This window comes from Psittacula echo (genome assembly GCF_963264785.1).
Source record: "Psittacula echo genome assembly, chromosome: 3".
NCBI lineage: Eukaryota > Metazoa > Chordata > Aves > Psittaciformes > Psittacidae > Psittacula > Psittacula echo.
In genome coordinates, this window is record NC_137736.1 from 63958246 (window position 1) to 63982260 (window position 24015).

The 24015-nt window shown below is 42.4% G+C and overlaps 1 protein-coding gene across 1 annotated transcript in view; it reads left to right on the top strand.

The window, feature by feature from the left end:
* Nucleotides 1-24015, top strand: part of SH3RF3 (SH3 domain containing ring finger 3) — a gene marked incomplete at its 3' end in the record, with an annotated part of 248075 nt that overhangs the window by 176884 nt on the left and 47176 nt on the right. The window contains exon 4 of the mRNA XM_080614032.1: nt 13021-13389. Within this exon, the coding sequence (XP_080470158.1) occupies nt 13021-13389 (369 nt within the window). The remainder of the gene's footprint in view (nt 1-13020; nt 13390-24015) is intronic.

Genomic DNA, 24015 nt, shown 5'->3' on the forward strand with positions numbered 1-24015 from the left:
GGTTACTGGTTAAAGAGGGATCAATGTACTTTCATGGAAAGAGATAAAGACATTGCCAATGGGAGCCATGCCCTCATGCCTCGCTCCATTCATCATGTGAGTGGCAGTCCTACCTAGTCTTTAGCCAACCTGATTGCTGGCCATTCACAAAGATCAAACTCTCATCATCTCGTATCCTCATTTTGGCTACATCCTTTTTGCATCCTTAGAAAATGTAGTCCTGCTTCGTTCATGACTATCTAGAGTACTCATCTGCTGTCACTTCTTTCTGTCTGAAGCCCTTTTCTGTCCTGTAGGGCCCATACAACTTTCCCTTACTTGCAAACTTTAATTACTTATTACTCCCCCTACCAGTGGTCTTCCATTCACTACAGAAAGATCAATCCCTGTCTTTGATCAGCCAGTAATGCCAATTACCTTGTCAGTTTTTTCAAATTCCCATTTTCCTTCATAGTGGTCTTCACTATTGTGATGAATTCTTCAAAAGCACCCGGACATCTGCATCAGCACCGTTCCTCCAGACTCCTCTCTAAAATTGTTCTTGGCTGTGATGCCTACAAAAGATTTACAGGGTGCAAAATCCTCTGACCGTCTTGCTGATAAGACTGCCTGGTTGTGTATTTTGTCTATATCTATATATTGTCTCTTGTCCTCATCTTAAATTGTACTTTCTTTGGGCCAAGAGATGTCTTGTTGCTTTGTGTTTACATAATGCTTTTCACAATGGAGTTTTGATGTGTGGTGGGAATTCTTCAGCATTTAATGGCAAAAATAATATAAGTGTTATTAACAAATGTCTCTGTGTGACTGCATGGCACAGTGTGGTCATAGTCTGCAAAAATTCTGTTTCCTCAGGACAACCTGTCTCTGTCTACAAAATGTAGGTGCAATCCAGGGCAGTACATTGTCAGAAAGGAATGTGTTAGGGAATTTTTTGAGCTTGAGCAATTCCAGACACAGGGAGGGAAAAAAAAAAAGCCAAACCAAAAGTGTTCTTCACTTTCAGAAAGATTTCCTACTGTGCAGATTTTTTGCTAGCCCATTAATTTTGCCATCTCAGAACTCAAACAGCATGGCCTAGAGCAGTGGTTTTCCAAATTCCTTCCAGTTGTAGCATACTAACATAAACAACATTTGCATATGGATGTCATAAAAGTGACAAATGCCGGCAATCATCGTACTTTATTGCAGTAATTTGACACGTGCCTGAACATCCTAAAAGATCTGCTCAAAGCTTATTGGCACTGAAGAAATGGTACACCTCTTATATAGCAGTGACATCCACTGCAGATCGGGCTTTGACAGACACCAGAGCACGAATCCAGCTTTAGGTGACTGTACAAGAGGGAAGTGTACTAATTGCTTCACTGCATGACTCAACCGCACTGGGTACGTGTCCTTTACCCTAAACCAGAAATCAGACTCAGGAAGTTGAACAAATAACATTTTCTAGTTTGATAGCCAGAAAGTTCAGTGAACTCCTTGACTGCAGCTGTTGGCAAGTCAGTGGAGAGACATCCGACTCTGACCTTGGACTTGTACCCAATCATATTTTAACATCTCAGATTCTCCAAAGAAGGCTGCAAATCGTTCCTGTAGGCGAGGGGCAGCCAGTCGTTCCATGAGTGCGAGGCTGAATGCTGCCATTTTCAGTCAAGAATTTGAGGAATCGAGGGAATTTGTCACAGTTCAGCCTTGTCAGATTTTTCTTCCACAAGATCACGGGGGAGGGTTGCAAACCCAATTACATCGTCATATAGCACAGGAGACACGTTTTCATATCTTACAGACTGGCTTTCAGAGCCTAGTCAGGCTTCCTACACAACTGAGATTGTGCATGATTATGCCATATGCAACTGCCACTGCTACCTAATGCTGTCCCAATCTGTTGTTGCCTTTTAATAAGTATGTCAGAAGTATAAAGGTCTCCAAGGTAAGACAGTCTCGTACAAGAATTGTTTAAAAATAACTGCTCACTGTATAGGTGAAGAAGGATGCAAAGTAGTGCTCTCACTGAGGGAAAATAGACCTGTTCTGTTGTACCAGGCATCAGCACATCTGTATGGAAAGGAGGCACTTTAAATACGCAGTTAATTTAAAGCAGAGTTTACACCATAATAAACAAGATAGTGCAACCACAAGGTGCAGACTCCGGCAGGCAAGTGCTTTTTTTCATCTGTGTGCCTAGGTAAGAACGATGGTTTCCTTGTCATACAGACAATCTGTGTATCCTGGTGTGCTGCTGCCTATCTCAAACATGTGTAGTTCATCTTCCATTTCAGAGAAATATCTCAGAACTGTCCCTCTAGGGAGTCATCAGGCGCTTGGATGAAACAGCAGTACATCATGTCCTGACTCATATTTTCACCCTAACAGGCAAATAGTGAGCCCAGGGCCTGGACACAGTGCTCCAATGATGCAGCAGCTTTTGTGACATCCTTTGATATTGACTGCTTTCAGTGAAATACGGTGTGACCCTAGAGTTGGTGCTGCAACTCTCCACCACAACCAGCAATCCCGCTTTGCAGCCAGCTGTAGCAGGAACTCCACACACACAGAATCTAACTATACAACCCCATGGGACATTATTCTATTGCAAATACTCCGTATCACATCCAGAAATCCTTCTCTGTCTTGTATTTGGGAAGCAGGAGCCAGAAGACTATGTAGTAAAAAAACATCTGTCCTAAATATAGTACACACAGGGCAAAAGCTGTTTATCACAACCCTATAGTGCTAATGTCTGCTTGAAGTGTGTATACCTTGGTTCCTTTTACAAGCAATTGAACCAAAACATTTTCTTGGCATTTGCTTTCATTCTTCATTTCACTGCTTTATCAGAAATATGGAAAGCAGTACATTTATTTGTGTGCAATTCCCCATAGGTAATCTTCAGTTGCAGCACATAAAAGTTAATTTTCCCCAATTGCACAAGATTTCTTATTCTACACAAAGTTGTAAATCACCACAACAAAGACTCCTTACTTACTCAGTGTAGACCAAGCCTTGCAGTATTTGAAAAACAACTTTGGCTTTCCCATGGGCTCCTTTTGCTGCAATTCCAAGAGCTTCCAAGACCTTCCCAGCTTTACCCAACTTCATGCTTCCTGCACTGGCAATATGAGGTGCATATAGACATTATTGTCATTATCCACCAGAACAATTCTGCTGTCAAATTCAGAAGTGACTTCAGCAGATATATATATTTTGTTTCTTCCATAGAATCATAGTGTCATAGTGTTGTTGCTATTGGAAAGGACCATAAAATCATCCAGTTCCAACCCCCCTGCCATGGGCAGGAACACCTTCCACTAGACTGGGTTGCTCAAAGCCCTATCCAACCTGGCCTTGAACACTGCCAGGGATGGAGCAGCCACAGCTTCTCTGGGCAACTTGTTCCAAGGTCCCATTACTCTCATAGTAAAGAATTTTTTCCTAATATCTAATCTAATTCTACCCTCTTTCAGCTTAAAGCCATTCCCTCTTCTCATGTCACTACATGCTCTTAATAAAAGGTTCCTCTCCAGCTTTCTTGCAGACCCCCTTTGGGTACTGGAAGGCTGCCAGGTCTCCCCTGAACCTTCTCCAGGCAGAACAACTTCACTCTCTCAGCCTGTCTCCGTAGGAGAGGTGCTCCAGCCCTTGGAGCATTTTCATGGCCTCCTCTGGACTCACCCAAACAGGTCCACATCCTGCTTATGTTGGTGGCCCAGAACTGTGTGCGGTACTCCAGGTGTGCGGTACTCCAGGTGTGTGGTACTCCAGGTGTGCGGTACTCTAGGTGGAATCTGATGAGAGCAGAGTAGAGGGGGAGAATCGCCTCCCTTGACCTGCTGGCCACAATTCTTTTGATGCAGCCCAGCATATGGTGGGCTTTCTGTGCTGTAAGTGCACACTGCCGTGTCATGTTGAGCTTCTTATCATCAAACACCCCCAAGTCCTTCTCCTCATGGCTGCTGTCAATCCAGCCTCTGTCCAGCCTTTAGTTGTGCTTGGGATTGCCCCGACCCCGGTGCAGGACCTTGCACTTGGCCTTGTGCAACTTCATGAGGTTTGCACTAGCCCACCACTCAAGCATGTCAAGGTCCCTCTGGATGGCATCCCTGCCCTCCAGCGTGTCAACCAAACCACACAGCTTGGTGTCATCAGCAAACATGCTAAGGGCGCACTCAATCCCACTGTTCATGTCGCCAACAAAGATGATAAACAGCGCTGGTGCCAATACCAACCCCTGAGGAATGCCACTCATCACTGGTCTCCATTTGGACATCAAGCCTTTGACCACAACTCTTTGAGTGCAACTATCCAGCCAATTCCTTATCCACTGAGTGGTCCATCCATCAAATGCATGCTTCTCAATGTTGTGCAGGGCAATATCAAATGCCTTGCACAATCATACTGAATTGGAAAATTTGTTTTCCTTAAAAAAAAGATATCGTATTCTTGCATGCTTCCCACAACCCTGAACATTATAAAAAGAGTATTTTCAAGAACAGTATTTGCAGGATGAAATCTCAGAGAATGAGCAGAAGGGCACAATGTCATGTCTGGTAGGTAGCATGTGTGCACTGTGCAGCTATTAAGAAGACAAGGGTCCACACAACAACATAAATGATATTGCCTGGTTCACAATACCATTTATAATTACTCAGGGTCGCACTTTTTGCTATAAAAAAAAGAAGCTATTTGCTATAAGGGTCCCAGGTTCAATGCTTGCCTTGTCTCTGAAGAGATCCTCTGCTGTAATTGGTGGTATTTGACTTGTCAATTTTCAGTTAATTCGCTATTTTATGGGTACTGTTGATCAACCAAGTAAACAACAGCACCAGGACCCTTGTGGAACATTGAGGAAGAGATAGAAAGTTTCAGAAAACTCTAAAAAAAGGAGAGTTGGCTCTTTTTAAGGCACATTGACACTGCAGGTATTGCTTACAGATCCCTTTTGACCTACACAGCTCTGCTCCAGGAACTGCAGTATCTTTCCTAGCCCATGCTGAAGTTTTGAGGTCCAGATGGCTCGAAGTGAAAGTTTCTGCAAGCGAAAGGATTTCCAGATTTCAACACAAAGCTGCTCCAGAGGGCTTCCTCTTTCTTGCAGTAGCTGGCAGCAATGGTAAAAGGCTGACAGGTGTCAGTAAGGCATGCAGACTACATTTGAACTGCTTCTGAAAGCCTCTTGAGTCCATCTTGGTCTCCTGTCCAGGCTGCTGCCCAGCATAAGGCTGCTCACACTTTTACCAGCATCAGGACTCAGAGGGAGAGTTGCAAAGGTTTTCAATTTAACAAGAGTGAAGGAGACTCAGCATAGGCAGAAAGCTAGTGGCTTTCTACGAAGAAAGTGGTAATGCTGTTTCACGTCTCCCACGCTGTTCTTCCTCACAGGGACCTTCAGTCACTTCACTCAGGTGAACTCCCAAACCATTGTAGCCTTGGTCATTCCTGTTACTTAGCTGAGAAACATCATTTGAGAAATGTATCCTGATGGACGTCTTGTCAAAATCAGCATGTTCCTGGAAAGTACTTAAGTTCCAATGAGTTTTGGTTTTTAGTGAAAAAGTAGTTTGTCAGTAAAATCTTCACAGGCTCCAACAGGGACTCCTCTGGTACTGAAATTGGTGCCAGATGGTGCCTTCCACCGTTGAAGGCAGCTGGAGTTTTGCCACTGACTTCAAAGGATTTAGGATCAAGCCCATGAATTCATGACTGCACTTTTTATTTAGCTTTCTGAATAATTTATAAGTAAAAATAAGCTGGTTTCTCCCATTCTTTCTGATGTTGAGTAAAGCTGTATTTGGTTACATTTCTTGCTTTCAAAGGAGCTTTGGTACAGTCATGAGCATCTCATTAGGAAAAAGGGTGTCCATAGAGGACAGATAGGAAGAAAAGAGAAGGAAATCCTTAGGCATATTGAAGACACACAGCAGATCTGAGATTCAGAGATGACAGATCAGAGTAAGATACTCCTTATACTTTTAGATGAAGGCTACATAGCTAGAATTGTTTCAGGGAGTGGAGAGAGATGCAGAAAACATACTTCTTTTTGGTGAATTCTTCTATTTTCAGTGTCATTGCATTTAGTTTTATTTTCTTTCTTCTCAGTGACTTGGACATTAGTTTCCATAAAGTTACTCACAGCGCTTTGCTCCTAAGCAGACTTTGTAGCAGCCTGCACATTTTTCTGGGATTCACCAAGCCACGTGTTTGTTCTCCATCACTGAGAACCATTTTCCGTCTTCAAACTGTCTGGAAAAAAGGGAAAGAAAAAAAAAAAAAGAAAAATTCCCAGTTCACCACCCAGGGCTTAGTGTTTACTTCTGCTGCATGCATCATTTATTTTCATTCTGCAAGATCATGATGACACGCTCGTCCAAGCACATGCTGTTCTAATATGCAACATTCCTTCGGCCTCTCAGCGCGTTAGAAGTGACATTGCTGCTAAATGAGAAAGATCTTGTAAGACAGGGGAATAGATTGCTAAGTACTACTGCCTTTCAGGGAATCATGTTGTAGACAAAAATGATTGGCTCGCTTTCCCCAGACTATACATAATTGTGTACATGTATGACCCTTATTAGAAAGGCTGTCTTCTGTATGGTTTTAGGAACTTCCTTCCCTGAGAACATGTCAACATATCCAACAGGCTTTTGAAAAAGAGAAAAAGACACATCTCAGCCTATGACTGGAGGAACAGGACACTTGAAGTTTGAAATGTGCCCTAGCAAAGTATTTCTGCAGCTATTGCTCCGTGTGCATATGTTCAAGCAAGCGCATGTACTGTGCTTCTTGTATTTTCTGGCTGCATGGAATAATTCTGCTCTCAATCAGTGTGGGGTTTCAGAAATCTATCTTCTATGATGGATAAACCACTTGCAGAAAATCTGTTCCACATTTGCTTGTCCCTCCCTGGCAATAAATTAGAAAAGGCAATAGCGGATTGTTAGAAATTAACACAAAAACGTTAAATAATGCTTTGGTTTAGCTATATTTTCTCTTGAACTGTGCCTTACTAAGGATTCTTCGTTAGAAGATGGTGCCTAAATGAATAATTGAGATAGATAGGATTTTGTAGCTTCTATCCAATGAATTTAAACTGTCCATGGAGAACTTCGGAGGCTTTCTCTAAACATTTTTGAATCTGAATTTACAAAACATATAAAAGATGAAAATTACAGATGCATTCAATATGACTTGTTTGAAGAACCTCTGGCACAACTTTTTTCTGCTAATATGCCATTAGTAAGCCCTTGGAACTTCTGTGCATCCACTGTACTAACTTACCCAATGTACGTGTAAAGTATTAGGTAAAGTATTAGGTACTTTCCCCTAACAGCCATTTGAGTCAAGGAATGTTTTGCTGCTTGGCTACAGTAGAAGAAAGGTGGTTTCCTGCATTTTCCGGTAGGGATAATGGTAAGGAAAAGCTGCTTTAGTTTTCTGAAATGCTGCTTTCTGGGGATGAAAGTGCTTTCACAGATGCAGTCCTCCCAGGGACCAAGCAGAGACAGGAGACTCTTGTGTAGTTATGCCCTCACTTACTTAATAACTTCACTGTGCTTCAGAACATAAGTTATAATACTAGTGAAACTAATTTAATGAGGGCATAAGAACTTAATATTTCCTGAAAGTAACTACTCTGAAGTGAAAATGCAGTAATAAATTCAGCCTGTTTATTTTAATCACAAAATCAGCTATGGAACTCCAAATTGCCAAAGTTTCTGCAAGGCATAAAATTCATATAGGCGTGGGCTTCTCAATATTTATGAACTGTGAAGTATAAAAATTAGCAGTCCCTAGGTGAAAATATTTTCGGTTTTTCAAGGGGATATTGTGAAGAAGTTTTATTAATAATTTTAATTTTCATTTCACTCTGCTCAGTGGTTCCTTTACAAAACCTTGAGCAGGATATTTTTTTTAACAATTTGTTCTTTTCTATTAGGTATGAATTGATATGTGGGGGGTTATAGCTTTTTGCTTTTAAAAAGGCCTGAACTAACATATTTCTGATCTTACACCTGTATTTGAGAAGCACTATCCTTTAGCTAATACTTTCCATAACGACAGAAAAAAAGCATATGCAGCAAATGAAGCACTGTTTTCCTGGAAGTCTTAATAAACTATCCTTTCTGGTTCAAATTGGCTCCAGTTTAACAAAATACTGAAGCACGTGTATAACTGCAATCCTTCATTGTTCAGAAAAAAATGACATTTTAGTTCCATTAGTGACACTTTGGCCTACATAGTGTCAAGTATGCACTGAAGTATGTTGCTCAACCAGACACAGAGTGTGGTCCTCTTTTTGGTAGGTCAGATACCAGTCAGAAATTAATCCCTTACCCAGACCTAAATGTCTAGAAAGCTCAGAGTATTCAACAGCAGAATAAGACTTACTGTCGTCTCTTTTACAGAATACAGCACTGTCGGTGAACTGCGATAACCCAGGAGCTGCTGTGTTGCATCAAGGTGTCCCTGGGAGCTCTAAACTGAGCTAGAACAATTTGCCACTACCATGGATTAGTAAATGCAGTGACATATTTGTCAAGGGAGATGCAGTAAAGGTTAATTATTTAAACCTGACCTAAATTTCCCATGCTCCTATCTTGTTCTATAATAACAACAATAAGTTCTGCAGTAATAATTTTTCATATGGACTAAAACTAGAATTAATTATGACCCGCACTGAACAAGAAGTAGCTTTTTCCTCATTCTTCATCCCAGCTGGGGGCATGTAAGTAGATGCATAACGCTGCCCATTGAAACTATAGCTCATTAAATCACATTGGTATGTAATGAGCATATTAAATCCTACCTTAGTGACTAAGGGGGTTGTCAGTGCAGATGACAGTTTCTCTGCTGTATTCCCTCATCCTTAACAAAGAAATATGTTGAAGCTGTTTACAAGTAGTCCCTTTTAAACCCACATGTATTGTGAACTGGATTGTGTGTATATGTGTGAGTGTATGCCAAGCATGTGCAACAGAGACAGAGGGAGAAAGTCACCATAATGCATTCTGCAGAAAAAATGAGGTTTATCGAGAGATTAATAAAAAGAAAAAAAATTGGCAGCAGAGGAGTCCTGAGTGAGGTAGCTTAATGTTTGTGCCTTTGTCACACGTATGGTAAAGTCTCAAGTACAATATCTGAAATAGTCATATCTAAAAGCCAGAAGACAAAACCTCTCCCTTATTTCATATTGCATGGGCTGTCTGGCTGGAGGCCAAAGACATGACAGCTTGCATTGTAGCAGGGAGACAAGTATGGATCCCTGATCAAGATCAGCAGATTTTTAATGAACAGAGCTTGATTACTGCTCCCTTTGTGGTAAAAGGTTGTTTGGAGGTGAACAAGGCTCTGTTCACAGAGGTATTCCACATACACCCTTCTTCCCTTTCAAAACCAGACAAGCTGGAGCTGACTCCAGTACAGTTCCTTGCATCTGGAGAATGCCTCCCTGAGAAGCAGGCACAGTAGCTCTGTAGCTAAGGCTGGTGCATCCTTATCTCTGCATGCAGCACCTGCAGTCAACAGTGACTGAGACCCTGTGAAGTTTTACTGTACCATTTCATCACGTCTCTTGAACAGTAGGGTCCCTCAGCTGTTACAAGGCTTGCCCTCACAAGGTTTTGCTTTCCCAGAACCAGGATTACAGGGCTGCTGAGAATGTTTGACTGCTTTCGCATTCAGATCCAAGCTTTGTCCCTCTAAATCACGTATTGACTTTTCTAGGACATGGCCTTGTTACGGAATGGATTTGGGGTAAAATCAGTCCCACTGCAGTCTCAAGGGCATTTTATGGTTTGGGCTTAGTGGACCAGAATTTCAAACCTAGGTTCTTTCTAGAGGAGGGATCAAAAATGGGCAAGAAAGTTGATTTCTGGTATTAGAGTTTGTCGTAAGAGCTACAGCCTTCCAGAAATGGCAAATTCCTGAGATTGATTGTGGGTCAGAACTTTCCATTAAGCTTCTCCTCTGGAAGCAGATCTGCCTGAAGATCAGATGACAGACACAAGAAACCAATGTTTGTTTACATACTCAGAGTTTAAAATAAGAAATTTGCAGCAGTCATGATTATGTTTTGAAAAGGCTTTCTAAAAGTTCTTCGTGAAGAGGCAGCACCGTTTGATTTTACGCTGTAGTAAGCAGAACCTTTTCTCTGGTATTCATAGCCTATTTGGGAAGTACTTTCCAGCATCTGTGGGCAAAGCTGTTTAAAAACATTTCTCTACAAAAATAAAGTTGTGAAGCTATAAAGCATTTTTTATCTTGGCAGACCAAATATTTTTTTTCCAGTATTTCAGGAAAACTTTGACATTCCCAGAAGTTCATTAGCTTGACTATTTTGGGGGTGGGGTTCTCTTTTTGCCTTTAATCTTCTACTGAGAATGACTTCATTTATATCAATATAGGGCTATTGTTTTATCAGCCCATATTTAGATACTAGCTCTATTAATTGACCTTTTTAACTCGGTTTGCTTTGAACAAAAAAGTAATGGATTTTGTTGTTTTGAAAAGAACAGCTTTGGTGTTAAATTAGATCCCAGCCAGTGGGATTTATAATCTAATTCTTACAAGAGAATCAGTGTTGATACTATGAGCTGGAGCACTTCATTGTCCATATGGAGCATTGTTTTTAAAATCAGGAAGTGCTGAATCCTTTATTTTAACTCTATGTTTAACAACTTCAAATAGTTAAAATATGGGTGTTTTTTTCCTGCTGTTGATTAGCTAAGTATTTCCTCACGCTCTGATGTAGAAAATAATCATGCATATTTGATGTCTTCTCTTTTTCTCCTCATATTTCAAATAATTCAGCTAGACAATCTCCATCAATTGGGTGAGAGGAGCTGTAACACCTACTTAAGGGAGGGAAGCCATCTGGTTTCCTTGCAACTTGGAGCCTGCTGGCAAATACTAGGTTGTACCAATTTAGAGAATGATGAAGTGGGAAATAATGGACATTCTTTAAGAGTCTGAAATGGAATCAGCTGTTATGGGCAAAAATTGGCAGGTGCAGTGCACTATGCTGGCTGTAAGCATGGTCTCTAGTTGGAGAGTGCAGCTGGGAAAATGGCCTGCTAATTGAATGGTTACAGGACTCCCAGCAGCTCTGACAGTAGTAGAGCATCATTAATTGGAGGCTCTTGGTTGACTTGGTGGAAGCTGTCACAGAATGAAGGGCCTTGCAAGTTGATGTTTACTTTCTAAGTGTTAGTGTGTTTATTGCCTGTTACTCAGAATGAGTCCTTGTGGAATCACAAGTGCTTTCAAACTTACGATGACTGGCATAAGGCTAGCAATATCTAGTTCTTATTTATATTTACAGCACTGTGACTCCCAGCAGTGGTTGGGAGTCATAAAAGCTACTCAATTACACTTTTATTTAACTGCACACTTCTATTGTTATCTTACCCATCCCTCTCTTTTTCCCTTTTATTTTCACCTGTATTAGGTTCCTACATTGTCTTGGCTTGGAGCAGCAACTGTTCTTTTTTTTATCTAGACTCTGAGAAGACCTTGTCCTCGACTGAGTTTCTTGGATGCTGCTGTAACTCATAGAGTGGTTACAGAAACAAAAATAGCCTAGTTTTGGTCCAGCATAGCATTACATGCCCTTCTGGTTTATGTGGGTCTCAGAATAGCAGTGTGTGCAAAAGCACGTGTACATTAGCCGTGGCTCCCTTTTTCATATGTTGTTTTTATTCATTAAATGCAAACATATTGCGGTACATCCTAGTTTAATATAAAAGTCTGCTGTGGCATTTTCCCTCAGCTGTTAGAACCCCTTCGGGGAAGATCTGTTGGCAATGAGTGCTGTGCAGAAAGCACTGCTGACTCCAGGGCGCTCTTCATGTATCATCAGTGGCTGTAGCACCCCTATGCGCCTAGAATCTCTCCAACTATGTAAGGCATAGCTTTTCTGTATTAGTTATGGTGGTTAGGAGGCAAGAGGCTTCAGCAGTAGGGTTGTCCCACCCAGCACGCCTTTAGCATTTATAGGCATGAGGTTATCTTTGAGTGTGAATTGAATGAGGAACAGCAGGTTGAAAACTGGCCTGAAGGTCCTGGTGCTCTGCTGTCTCCATCAGGTGCAGGCCAAGATTTAAACTCTTTGGGAGGACTGATGAGACCAATTTTTCAAGTTGGACCCTGAGCAAGTCTTCCAGTGGCCATCATGCTCTTCCCCAGTTGAGTTCATAGAGCTGGAAAAAAGTGCCTTCAATTTGGTTCTGTGTTTGAATAACCTGTGTCACGTGGGAGGCAGGGAGATAAAATTGAAAGGATTTGGAAGCTGTACTCCTAGATCAAAACCCTGTGTGGCAAACTTCAGCATAGGCCTATAATGGACCTGGGAATAATGAGACATTGATGAAGAGGCTCATGCCTCCTTCCCCCAGCTCTACCTCTGCAGCCTGGGACAAGCTATTTTGGGAAATGCCAGTTTTTAAAATGTCATAGCTTGATGCGCACCAATTTGTGGTGTTTGGTTCTAGCTTAACTCACCCAAATGTTTATTCTGCCCCTCTTGATTTTTCTGGCATTAAAAAGTGAATGGAAATAACTCACCCAGCTTCAGAAAATTAAATAGATTGAGCATCATCCTGGAGCTGGACAACAACCCTTGGCTTGGGGCAGGTTTTGGGAAGCAAAACGTCCTAGTGTGCCTACTGGCGACCTGGATGGCCTACTGAAAGATGGTGAACAGGGGATGAAACCAGGCTGGGTTTGGGACCTGTCCCAAGCACCCGTTTTGCCAGGGCAGTTCCACCCTGCAACAAGCCCTACAGGCGTGTATAGCACCCCAAACCCTGCTCTGCCCCACGGGAAAGCCACCACATTTCAGTGCTCAGCATGATCCCCTTTCTGGGGTTGCAGCTGGGGCTGGGGTAGGCCACCAGCAAAGGATCATGGTGCTTTAGGGAGGAAGGCCCAGGCAGGTCCAGCATGTTCCATCAGCAAGCTGTCAACATCGCCCTTCCTTTCTTTTCTTAGTCTTTTTTTATCTTCCCTTTCCTCCGCTCCTAGCTGAATGAATCCGCCAAGCAGCTCATCGAGATGGACAAGACATGTTCGGCAGCCGCCTCTGGCTGCGACGTGCTGCTGACGACAGAGCCGGCAGCAGTGGCAGCAGCATCAGCGGTGGGCCTGGCACCATGCTCCACGCTGACCGGCACCGGGGCAGCTGCAGCGGCCCAGAGGCAGGCGGAGGGCAAGAAGAACACCAAGAAGCGCCACTCCTTCACCGCCCTTAGCATGACGCACAAGTCCTCGCAGGCCACCAGCAACCGGCACTCCATGGAGATCAGTGCCCCTGTCCTCATCAGCTCCAGTGACCCACGGGCAGCTGCCAGGATTGGGGACCTAACCCACCTCTCCTCCAGCGCCCCGGCCCAGGTAAGTTTGGGGTGGAGGTGGGGTTTTGTGCCCTTAGTGGATGGCATGCTGTTGCCTCGCCTCTTTCAGTGTGACTGGTCCATGCACGAAGCAGCTGCACAGTGGTGTTGTCCTGATGTGACAGTACTTGGCATCTGCCATTCCTGTCCTTGTGTTAATCAGTGGGCAAGCATGAGGAGCCAGAGAATAAAGCCAAATTTGGGTCACAATAATCTAGCACATTTAAAAACTAAAGAAGCAATCCTACATTTGTTTAAAGTAATGCAGCTTATGTTGCATCACTTTCTGTTGTAGGAAGGAAGCATTTTGAGTGACCCTGTTACCCTGCAGGGTAGCAATGTCAGTATGGAATTCACACACTGGGAATAAAGAAGATTTTTTGAGTATTTATTTCCCTACAGGTCACTGGAAGATAAGCAAATGTGCTGTACTTTTACAAGTGTTACATCCAGTGAGTAGCTGCTGTGCAGAAACAGCCAAGAAAGTTTTAAACTATCACACATGCTGAGGGTGCAGCCCTTTCATCTTTCCCCCTCTTGAAGGAGAGGACAGAGGAGGAACCTCCTGAACATCCCCATAGGTCCCAAAAAAAGAGCTTCTGGGAGGCTTCTTCTGAGTGGCTGGCAGAAACAGGAGCCAAACTCAGGGATGCACTGAAACACCTTGTAAATGCCCATTGCTTCTGTGGACAAGGGAATCCAAGTGGCAGTTTGCAGTTTGAAGGTGTACAAAAGAATGGAGAATAATAATAGTAATACTGCCAAACCTTCTCTGACTCAGCCTTCCTGCTCAGTCATCTACACCCTTAGTGTGCAGACTAGCAGTCACAGGTTCCCTCTACAGACCAACTGTAGAGGTCTACGCTGCTTTCCAGAACTGAGATAACCTAAGCATGGCAGGATATTCCCACCCATCATTGTGTTCAGTTCTGAGCCCTTCACTGCAAGAAAGACATTGAGGTGCTGGAGTGGGTCCAGAAAAGGGCAACAAAGCTGGTGAAGGGTCTGAAGCACAAGTGTGATGAGGAATGGCTGAGGGAACTGGGGTTGTCTAGTCTGGAGAACAGAAGGCTCTGGGAGAGCTACCTGAAAGGAGGTTGTATTGAGGTGGGAGTTGGTCTCCTCCCAGGCAACAAGCAATAGCCAGGGGAGGTTTAAGTGGGATATTAGGAAAAAATTCTTCACCAAAAGGTTGATCAGGCACTGGAACAGGCTGCCCAGGGAAGTGGTGGAATCACCGTCCCTGGAAGTGTTCAAAAACCATGTAAATGAGGCCCTCAGTGACATGGTTTAGTGGTGGCGTTGGCAGTCGTGGGATAAAGGTTGGACTTGATGATCTTAAAGGTCTTTTCAACCTAGCTGATTCTATGATTCCATGATTTCTCTGCTGAAGGAAGCCACCCTTGCCCTTTTCCTCTCCCTGGCCATGCCTTCCTGCTCTTCACACCCGTGTCCCCATACAGGAACAAATGTGGATTGCTTCCCTCTCCTGCAGCAGCCTGGAGCAGGAAGCAATCCATGTTACAGCCTACACTGGTATGTGTGTAGACATCTAGGAGAGGGCAGTGCAGGGACTGCCTTGGGCAGGAATGCTTGCTTGTATCCATCTGCAGCACTGGTGGGTCTTCCCTTTGGGAGACAGCTGTGCCCCACTACCACCCACGACATGAGCTCAATGCCCCTGCGGCAGGTTCTCTAGGACACCAAGGAAAGCAGTGTTCCTGTGTGCATGCCAATGTGCACCACAGGGCCAGCTGAAACAGCGTGCTCAAGGGGATGCTCCCATGGTGGAGCAGCACCCTCTGCTCCTACCTCAGCTGCTCACCTCCCTGTACTGCCCACCTACATGTAGAAGCCAGAGACATAGCTCTGTCCAACGTAATTTAGCCTTTTCCAGGCAGGGCCTCTGTGCTGTAAGGCTTTCCCTCTCCTTTCAGCCCTCAGCAGGGCACACAAAGCAGCATATGTGCCAAGGTGTCCTGGGACATCTGTGAAGCAGCACAAGCACTAGACACGAGTGAGGGTCCCAAGCTTGTCAAACTAAATGACACACAGGTTTTTGGCACTCAGAGTGACACATTTGGACTTTACAGAGATGTGACAGACTGTGGCTTTTCTGTTCTTATGCTAGTCAAAGGAAACACCATGTGCACCCTTTGCTAGAGTCATGTGAAAACTCATTCTAAGCTAGTAAACTGCAAAGATTAGACCATGAAGCAGAAAGCGCTTTGACTATTCTTCCCCATTTTAACAGAACAACTGGTATGCAAAACCTCACTTGTTCACAGACCATTATGGCATTTGGGCAGAAGTGGTAGGGGACAAGAGGGACCCCGTGTTCCCTGGAACAAATTGTGTTTATTGAAACACAGCCCACAGGAAGGTTGGTTGGGTCCTTTGCACTGAATGGGAAGACATGTAATTTATGTCCCCATCCCCCAGCGCATCTAGTTTAAAGCTGCCTTGACCAGCCTGTCAAGTCTCCTGTCAAAGCAGCTCTTCCCCTTCCTTGTCAAACCAGCTCCACCAGCCTCCAGTAGACCTGGCCTCCCAAATCAAGGAGCTGCCAGCTCCTGGGCAAGTGCTGTTGAAGACTTGAGGCTCTCTCGGTGGCTCTCACTGCTCAGAATTGAGGCTCCTGGACACCATGTTTTCCCTCTCTCTGGTTTTGAAGGCATCCTCTCTGGAGCTGCTCACCTTGGCAAATTGACCTGCTTTTAGCCTTCTTAGGTTTACAAAGAGTCCTGAATTTGCCTCTTACCAAATACACATTAAAATTGTGCAGCCTTATTTATACAAATGTTAATCCCATGATAATAGGGGTTAAGTTTTAATTAAAAATGACAGAAATTCAGTTCCTTTTCTGCCATCTGCTAAGACCTGACATGGCTCTGAAACAATTAGTGATGCTACAGCCTTAGACAGAAAATAAGTTCAGCACTTTTCTTTTATTCACATGGCTGAACAGCAGCCAACATAGCATAAACAATGGGCCCCTGAGCATTTACATCAAGGCATTCAGGGCAGTGAGAATCTTGACTTCAGATAATTTTATTTTATGTTTGGCATTTTTAAGGTAAATGTCCTGTACGTCTTGTTCAGAGTTTGATGTCTTGACAATGCAGACTGATTCTACTTCTGCTCCAGAAGTGCTCAGGGGCATTGCTGAGAGCATGGGCAGGTTGGTAGGAGGGCTGTGCATGTAGCTACTTACCAGTGAGGTCTGCTGCAGGAAGATGTCTCACGTTTTCTTTCCTTGCTTAAAGAACAACCTCTCTGCCCTGCAAGTCATCATCACAGCACTTGAGTAGTTCTCTCTATAATCTTCTCAGGCCCCTGCTAGTTTGTAACAGCAAATTCAGCCAAAGCATATTTCTTATAGAGGAAGCAACAAATTTACAGTTTCGGTGGTGACTGCCTAGCAAATTTATGCCTTTCCTTTCAATATTAGAATCTAAATTTGGTTTATTGTGTCTTTATATCACATCCTTGAAAATTCCAGACACTTTATCAGTGTTTGCTTAACAGATTTCTTCATAAAAAGAAATAAAAGTATTTTGGTCAGTTTAGTAGGTATGAGCTTCTCTGGTACATGTCAGGATTGGTATTTAGCTTGCAGGGGGGGGTTAAATTTAATTTAGCTTGGGGGGGGTTAAAAATGTTTAAAACATTTTTAAAACGTGTGACACAATTTTCTTATAGCCTGTCTTTTGAACAAGCAGAATTCAATTACAGGAGTTCTTGAATGGCATCTAGTCTCCTACCTCAGGCAACTGGCTGGTGCCCAGCAAAACAAGCATCCATTTTCCTTGTAGACCTGAGGCACCTACATCAAAGGCACCTGCTTTGTTCCTGCTGACATGAGAAGAAAAGGAGACACCAAGGGCTTCTTACTGTAGGAACTTAAAATTTAGCTGCAAATTTTGCATGTTTCAGCAAATGTGAAATATATTCCACCCCTTAGAAGTGATTTCATGCATAGTACTATACTCATGTGGCTTTTGTCGATTTTTTGTGAATTGAAACCAGACTTTCATGCCAAACTCACATGTTTTTTTGTTTCTATGTAGTTGTTTAACTATTATAAGCCTCCTGCTTCTCCAGGAGGACACAAATTTATGCATATTGAGCACTGACATGCAGACCAGAGTATGAAATAACATGTTTTGAAAGCATTTCTTCATATCAGTAATTTAACAATTGAACACTACAAGCCTTCCATAAAATGTTCATTTTCTTTAAGTAGAACCAACTCAGTTGTTTCCCAAAAGCCAAGATGCATTTTGAAATGAGTCATGGTCAGAAAACCATATTCATTGACTGCAAACCCAGGGACACTCAGAGGTAGAAGAATCAAATTCCAGCCACCTTCAGCTGGATAAAATAGTGACTGGAAGACTGCAGTAGCAAGGATAGAAAACATTTCTTTTCAAAGAGGCAATGCTGGGATCTTAATTTTGCTTCAAGCCAAATTTACTTCTTGTATGGTTTTTGTTGTAAGCTGAGTATCACTCATTAAATGTAAGATCTCCATCTAAAAGGTAATAGCGACTGTCCATCATGCCAAATATCCTATCATGCTGGCAAAATAGATTTTTATTGAAAATGTAAGTAGTGCTGCAGTCTTCTGATGGAGCAGAAGCTGAATTCGATTACAGGTGCAGAGGAGTGGTTCGTAACTGAGACTCCCCGGGGAGCGGGGAAGGTCCCTCTGGACAGTAATCGTGCCTGAGCCTCAGATGGCTTGTCTTGCTTCCATTTCCACCCCTTATGAATTATTCTACCCTGCTATTTGGAAAGGTCATAGGTCAGTACTGCTCCAGATCCCCTGGTTTTTGACAGAAAACGCATCTCATGAATAATGAAGCATGGCTTTGTGCACACCAGCATAACAGCTGAGTGAGAAAGAAAGGAACTTCTATGTGTGTTTTGAACGACTTATCACCATGCACAAGAAGTCCATTTGTATCTGTGAGTGGTAGTACAGGCTCCTAACCAGAGGCCACATGTTCAGGAAAAGCTGAGAATAATGTCTTGCACAGTTCCAGTCCCAAAGAGTGACAGTATTTGAAATGAAAAATGTTCCTTGAAGTGTCTTGCTATATAAATCATATGGAAGTGTGACTTCTTATCAGTTATTTAGAAGTGCTGAATTTTAGCTGAGAAAACGTAATAGCAGAACTCTGGTTGAGCCTTGACTGATAACCTAAATGTACTGACCATGAGAAGCATACAGATTATACATAAAATTCAGACACTAAAAATGAACCTTGAATTTTCAAGTGCACAACAGGCTCTGAGATATGAAAGGAAATTCAGGTATTTTTCAGTTTTGGCCTGGAGTCCAAATTCTATCCAACTTCCTTCTGGCTGTGAGTGACAACTGGCTGGACATCCATTAGTGAAAGTGAGACAGCTGAAACCAAGAGCAGCTATTTCATGAGGCTGAACCACTCAAAATGGCCAAAGAGAAGTAATATTAGTCCAACCTGTGTTTCTGTCATTTAGATCAAAATATGTCATGAAAGCAGCATACCAGACTTTGCTAAAATTTAACCTTGCTAAAATTTAGCCTTAACTACTTCATGGTCTTTGTATATTCCCAGTTCTATTCAGAATTATTTAGAACTGCTTCCAAACATGGCCTATTTGTTGTATCTCTATTTTAAATAATTTTATAAATGAAACTCTTTTGGGGGGTTTTGTAGGTAGGAAGGAGTTAAATTTTTTCAAGCAGAGAGTTTAGGGCAGGCATGTAAGCTATACAGCTTTCCTTTTGCTACCAATAGGTCTTTAAATATACTCTGTATATTGGGATATCTAACACTGTTTGTCAAAAACGTTGCAAATAGGCACATGCGCTGACTCAATCTATTGACCGATTACATAAGCTACCAAGAATCCAGGTCAAAGCAAAATCGCCTTTCAGAAGTTACTGGTTTAGAAACAGTGCCTTCTCTTTATCCTATAATTTCCCTCATCACAAAATCATTTTGAAAGGTTTTTCGAGAACCACAAAACCTTTTTTTTTACAGGATCTGGGAAGAGAGAATGTTGTGCTATAGAAGGGCTATTCAACTGGGCATGAAATCCCGTTGCCTGCAAAACAAAAGCAAAATATTTTTTTCCAGATGCTCCTCAGGGTAATAACCCAAAAACATTTTGCCACTGAAATCATTTTTCCACAGGGCTAATTCTGAGGCTTTATGCTACCTGCCAGTCAACTACTGATTTGGAAGCCTCAAGAGCAAGCAAGGCAATCTCTTGGTATTTACACTGCACCACAACATCCTGTCCATACGGCACACGCTATGTGTACAAGCATGACATTTGAACAGAAGCTACTACAGAGTGTATTTTCCCTTTTTTGTTTGTTTGGTGTTTTTGTTCATTTATTTACCACTACTGTCACTCTGGAGGGGGACTTCCTACAGGAAGCATTGCACAGGATTCCGATGAATTCACTGTGCAGTTATCGAAAGGATAATTAGGAATGTGGGATTAAATTAACATCTCTTAGAGGTCAAGCTTTTACTTTAAGCTTTTCTGTCTCTCTGCATTTGATTTTTCATGTTCTTTGATCCCAGAATTGCAAGAAACTATTTACTATAAAACCATTTAAAACCTCATGGCAAAGAGCTAGACACTGGTGCTTAGTACTGAAAGGGTTAGTCTGAGACAGAAACAAGGCTGAATAAAATATAATTCTCATGATGCTCATCCGCATGATGCTTAATCAGTCCTCATTTGGGGGAACTAAGAAGCTGCAAACCAGAACAATCAGTGCTTTTATGAATGGTAGTGTCAAATGAACATTTGAAAGATGACAGAAAATATTTGGTTTGGGTTGGGTTTTTTTATTCTAGCTTGCAGCCATCCTTAGATTGCAGGATACTGTAAACAGAAGCTCAGGAAATAGATTTACATGATTTCTTCAGCTGTCTGCGTAGCTGCATGGGCTATTCACAGAAGATAGGATCTAGAGCTTTTTGCTTACTGTGAACCAAAAAATAATCAGGGCCAACAAGCTACTAGAACAGGCTAGCATAATATTCTGCCTAACCTTCACCCACAGCCACAGATACTTACAGGTTGCAAGAACCCCTCAGTAAATGCTATATCATATAAATTTAGCTTCATTTTTTTCAGGAAGGAACTGGGCATTTATGCAGCTATTTATGCAGCTGCAGCTGTTATCATGCACATTTGTTTGGTTTTTGCACACATACCATTATGGAAGGAAAAGTCTTACTCTAGAATTGGTAAGTCCGTTTCAGCTCCCACTTTGGTAATTAGCATTTGATGAGGCTACTTGTTCTTGCGTGTAACACTTTTCATCAATACTTGGTGGCACTACCACGCATTAAGTGCTAATACATTATTTCTAGGAACATTAAGGTTTGGAGTGATTGCCACAGTCATTGTTTTATGGAGCCAGCAAATTAGGGAAAAAAGTCACAGGAATCTTAAAGACCCTTAGCCTATTTTTTGTGATATCTCCAGAGGATGGTATGTCAACCTATGTGAGTTGAATGTTTGAGTGTTTTTCTCTTATTTTAAAGTAATATTAAAGAGAAATTTAAAGTAAGCTGTAAATATGCATCCAAGACATTAAAAGAATTTTTCCTGTGAATTAATGAATGTTATAAGTGCCCTCTGGTGAGACAGTGCTGAATATTCTTTGAAGTCAAAACAGAGATTTCTGGTTGGTGATTTTCTAGATGATAAGAACATTCGTCTGATAGCAGCAGCAATTATTTTTGTGAAGGCTGCTGCAACCTGCAATGTCATTGTACTCTGTCCCTAGTTTTATCACTGCCTTCATGCTACTATTCCCTTCCAAGACTGAGTCCAATGCTTTGCAAGGCACTTCACTAATCCTTACAGGCACCGCATCTTTTCAAATTAAACCACAAATGTGGCCTTAAAGTACTGGTGAAAGTCTAAAGTAAATCTACAGGGGAGATTAAAAGACCGTTTATGCTCAAAGTCCAGACTACTAATTTTTATGCTTTCATAGAGGTGTGGATGAGAAGAGAGAAAGGGAATGAATTTGAGATGAAGTTTCAGCCCAGATGAGTGGTTATTACCTTTAATTTCCTAGTCTCTGTGGGCTTGTCAGTAATGTTTTGCCAGGTTGTTTGCTTTTAAATATATGTCAGAGCAGACACAAGAGGCAGCAACGTCTCAGCAGTGTATCATTTACCCAGGAGTGTATGCTAGAAACTGTAATATAAATATATCATTACAGATACATTGAAGTGCATTTTGTTTTGATGTTCCTATAGTTCTCTTGCAAATAATACTTATCAGTTGAGGGAGGAATGAGATCCGTATTAGACACCTTGTGGTGACCTCTGAAGAAGCTGGACTGTTTGTTCTTTGTTCTGAGAGTCAGAATTTCTTAGGAAATTCTGGCTCTCAAGCTGGACAGTCATCAGCAAAGTTCATTTTTGTCAGCTAGCTTTGGCTATCCTCAGTGGTGCTTGGGGCTGTGACTTACTTAAGCATCTAGAAATGGTGCTGGAAATGCTGCATGGGGACCAAAAGCAGAGACCCTTTGCTCTGCTGCTAATTTGCTCCAAAGGACCATGCTGCTTGGCTAGTTTAGCCAAGCTCCAGGATGCCTTTATGCAGAGCCTTTCTTCATTCTTGGCTCTCACAGAAAGTCTTCTTGTAACAGCCAATATGGAGACAGGGAGGAAGAAACAGACAATTTTTAGGGAGGCTTCAAGATATTAGTTATGAGTTTCTATGAGACGTTAGCATAAGTGTTAGGGAACAGGGGGAAGTTGTGTTTCGGTGGTCATAAGGAGGCTGTTTTCTTTACGTACAGAAGGCGAAAAGTCCTTTTCTATTGCTAGGCAGCCCATGGGCACATAATCACCTATTACACCAGAGTAGCTGGTGGTAAAACCAGATGGCACAGCACGATCTGGGTTGAAATATCTATCATGCAGAATAATTGTGTCCGTGTATATAGTCCACAAGTTTTACTCACGATTTAGCCTTCTGCAGTACAGGTGAGATTGCTGTGCTATTAATGGGCACAAAGGAGCAGGAATTAGTGTAGAAGTATCCAGAGGTGGTCTTTAGCACACCTTCATGCAGCTGCTTTTCCCTGCTGGCTGGCATCTGGGGTTGTATTGTCCCTTGGAAGAGAAGAATTGTTGCTGTTGAGCTGAAAACATTGACAGTGGTAAGTGGTACTCAGAGAATGCCAGATTGGGGTGGGAGCATGAAGCTGTCAGATTTGGCTGTTTAGTGGCCTAAGTAAATGGGATGAGAGTTGGCAGTGTCTGGTTCAGAAAACTGCAGCCACCATTAGAGTAAACAGCTTCCTAATCAGGAGGTATACTACAGCGTGATTACCCAGCAGGTCATGTCTCGAAACTCAACGGCCAAATGTTTAAAGGCAGTAGGGGCTCATAAAGATAGAGCGGGTCACCAAATGGCATTTTCAGAAGTGACTCTTATTACTTAGATTGCAAGAAAACCCATGGGAATCAGGCAGTGAAGTACTTCTTAATGGCTTCCTGAGAAAACTTTGTAAGGTGCCTGTTTTTATCAATAGATGCCCACGTGCTTCTTAAAAACCTGGCTGCCAGAGGCATTCCCTCCCGGATAAGTCTTGGAAACAGTGAACAGCAGAGGTGGAAGAAGGATTAAGACACAAATACTACAATGTTTGAGTCCTCCCTGTGCAATGCCTGAACATGGCTGTAGTCACATGCCTGGTGCCACAGGAAGGTGGATAACACAGGGGCATGCCATCAGAAAGTTCTGTGGCACACAGACCTCCCAAAAGCTATCAAAGCAGAGAACAAAAAATCTGAGCATCACCTCGGATTCCCATTCCCCTGACCAGATGAAGAGGAGAGGGGGACACGTTTAGTGCCTTGTTCCTTAGATCACAACAGCAAATGTAAAACCTGGCTCCAAGGCTAAATAAAGAAGAAAACCAAACTAAGCCCTGCTACCAGCTGTGATGGAGAAAGGACTTCTGTGTTGTCCAGGAGGATTATTAGTGTTACTGGGGAAACCCATAAGAAATTATGGGAATGGAAAGTGGAAAGGCAAACTTCCAACAAAGGTAACCAAAAATGTGAAGAAATAGGAGATTATTATTTAAAAAAAATAAAAATTAAAAAAAATCAGTCTTTTCAAAATCTTATTTCAAGTATTATCTTGCAAAATAATCTATCAGTATTGTATCTTATAGTATGAGCCAATCATTAATACGTAAGAGAGAGAAGAGAACAGGACTTTAAAAGGGGAGGCTTAGAAGGCCTTCACCGTGTCAGGGTCTGTAGTTTAAATGCAAAGCTGGTGAACATTCAGATGCATAGTAGCAATCAGGCAGCCACCAAGAGAATTCATCAAGGAGCACAGAGGCGGGTGACACTGAAGGGCAGAACACTTGCGTGAAAGTAAATGCCACAATGTGAACAGAGGAGCTGAATTCAATGCAGAGGAAGGCCAGCAGGTCCTGTGGAGTAAAACCTGATGATGAAAAGAGGGGTCATAGGCAGACTGGCAAGTACACCATCATGTCAAAGCCTGCAGGTGAGATCAGCTAAAGAAAAACTGGAGCACAATCAGGAAGCAGGCACTGATTTAGAGTTTG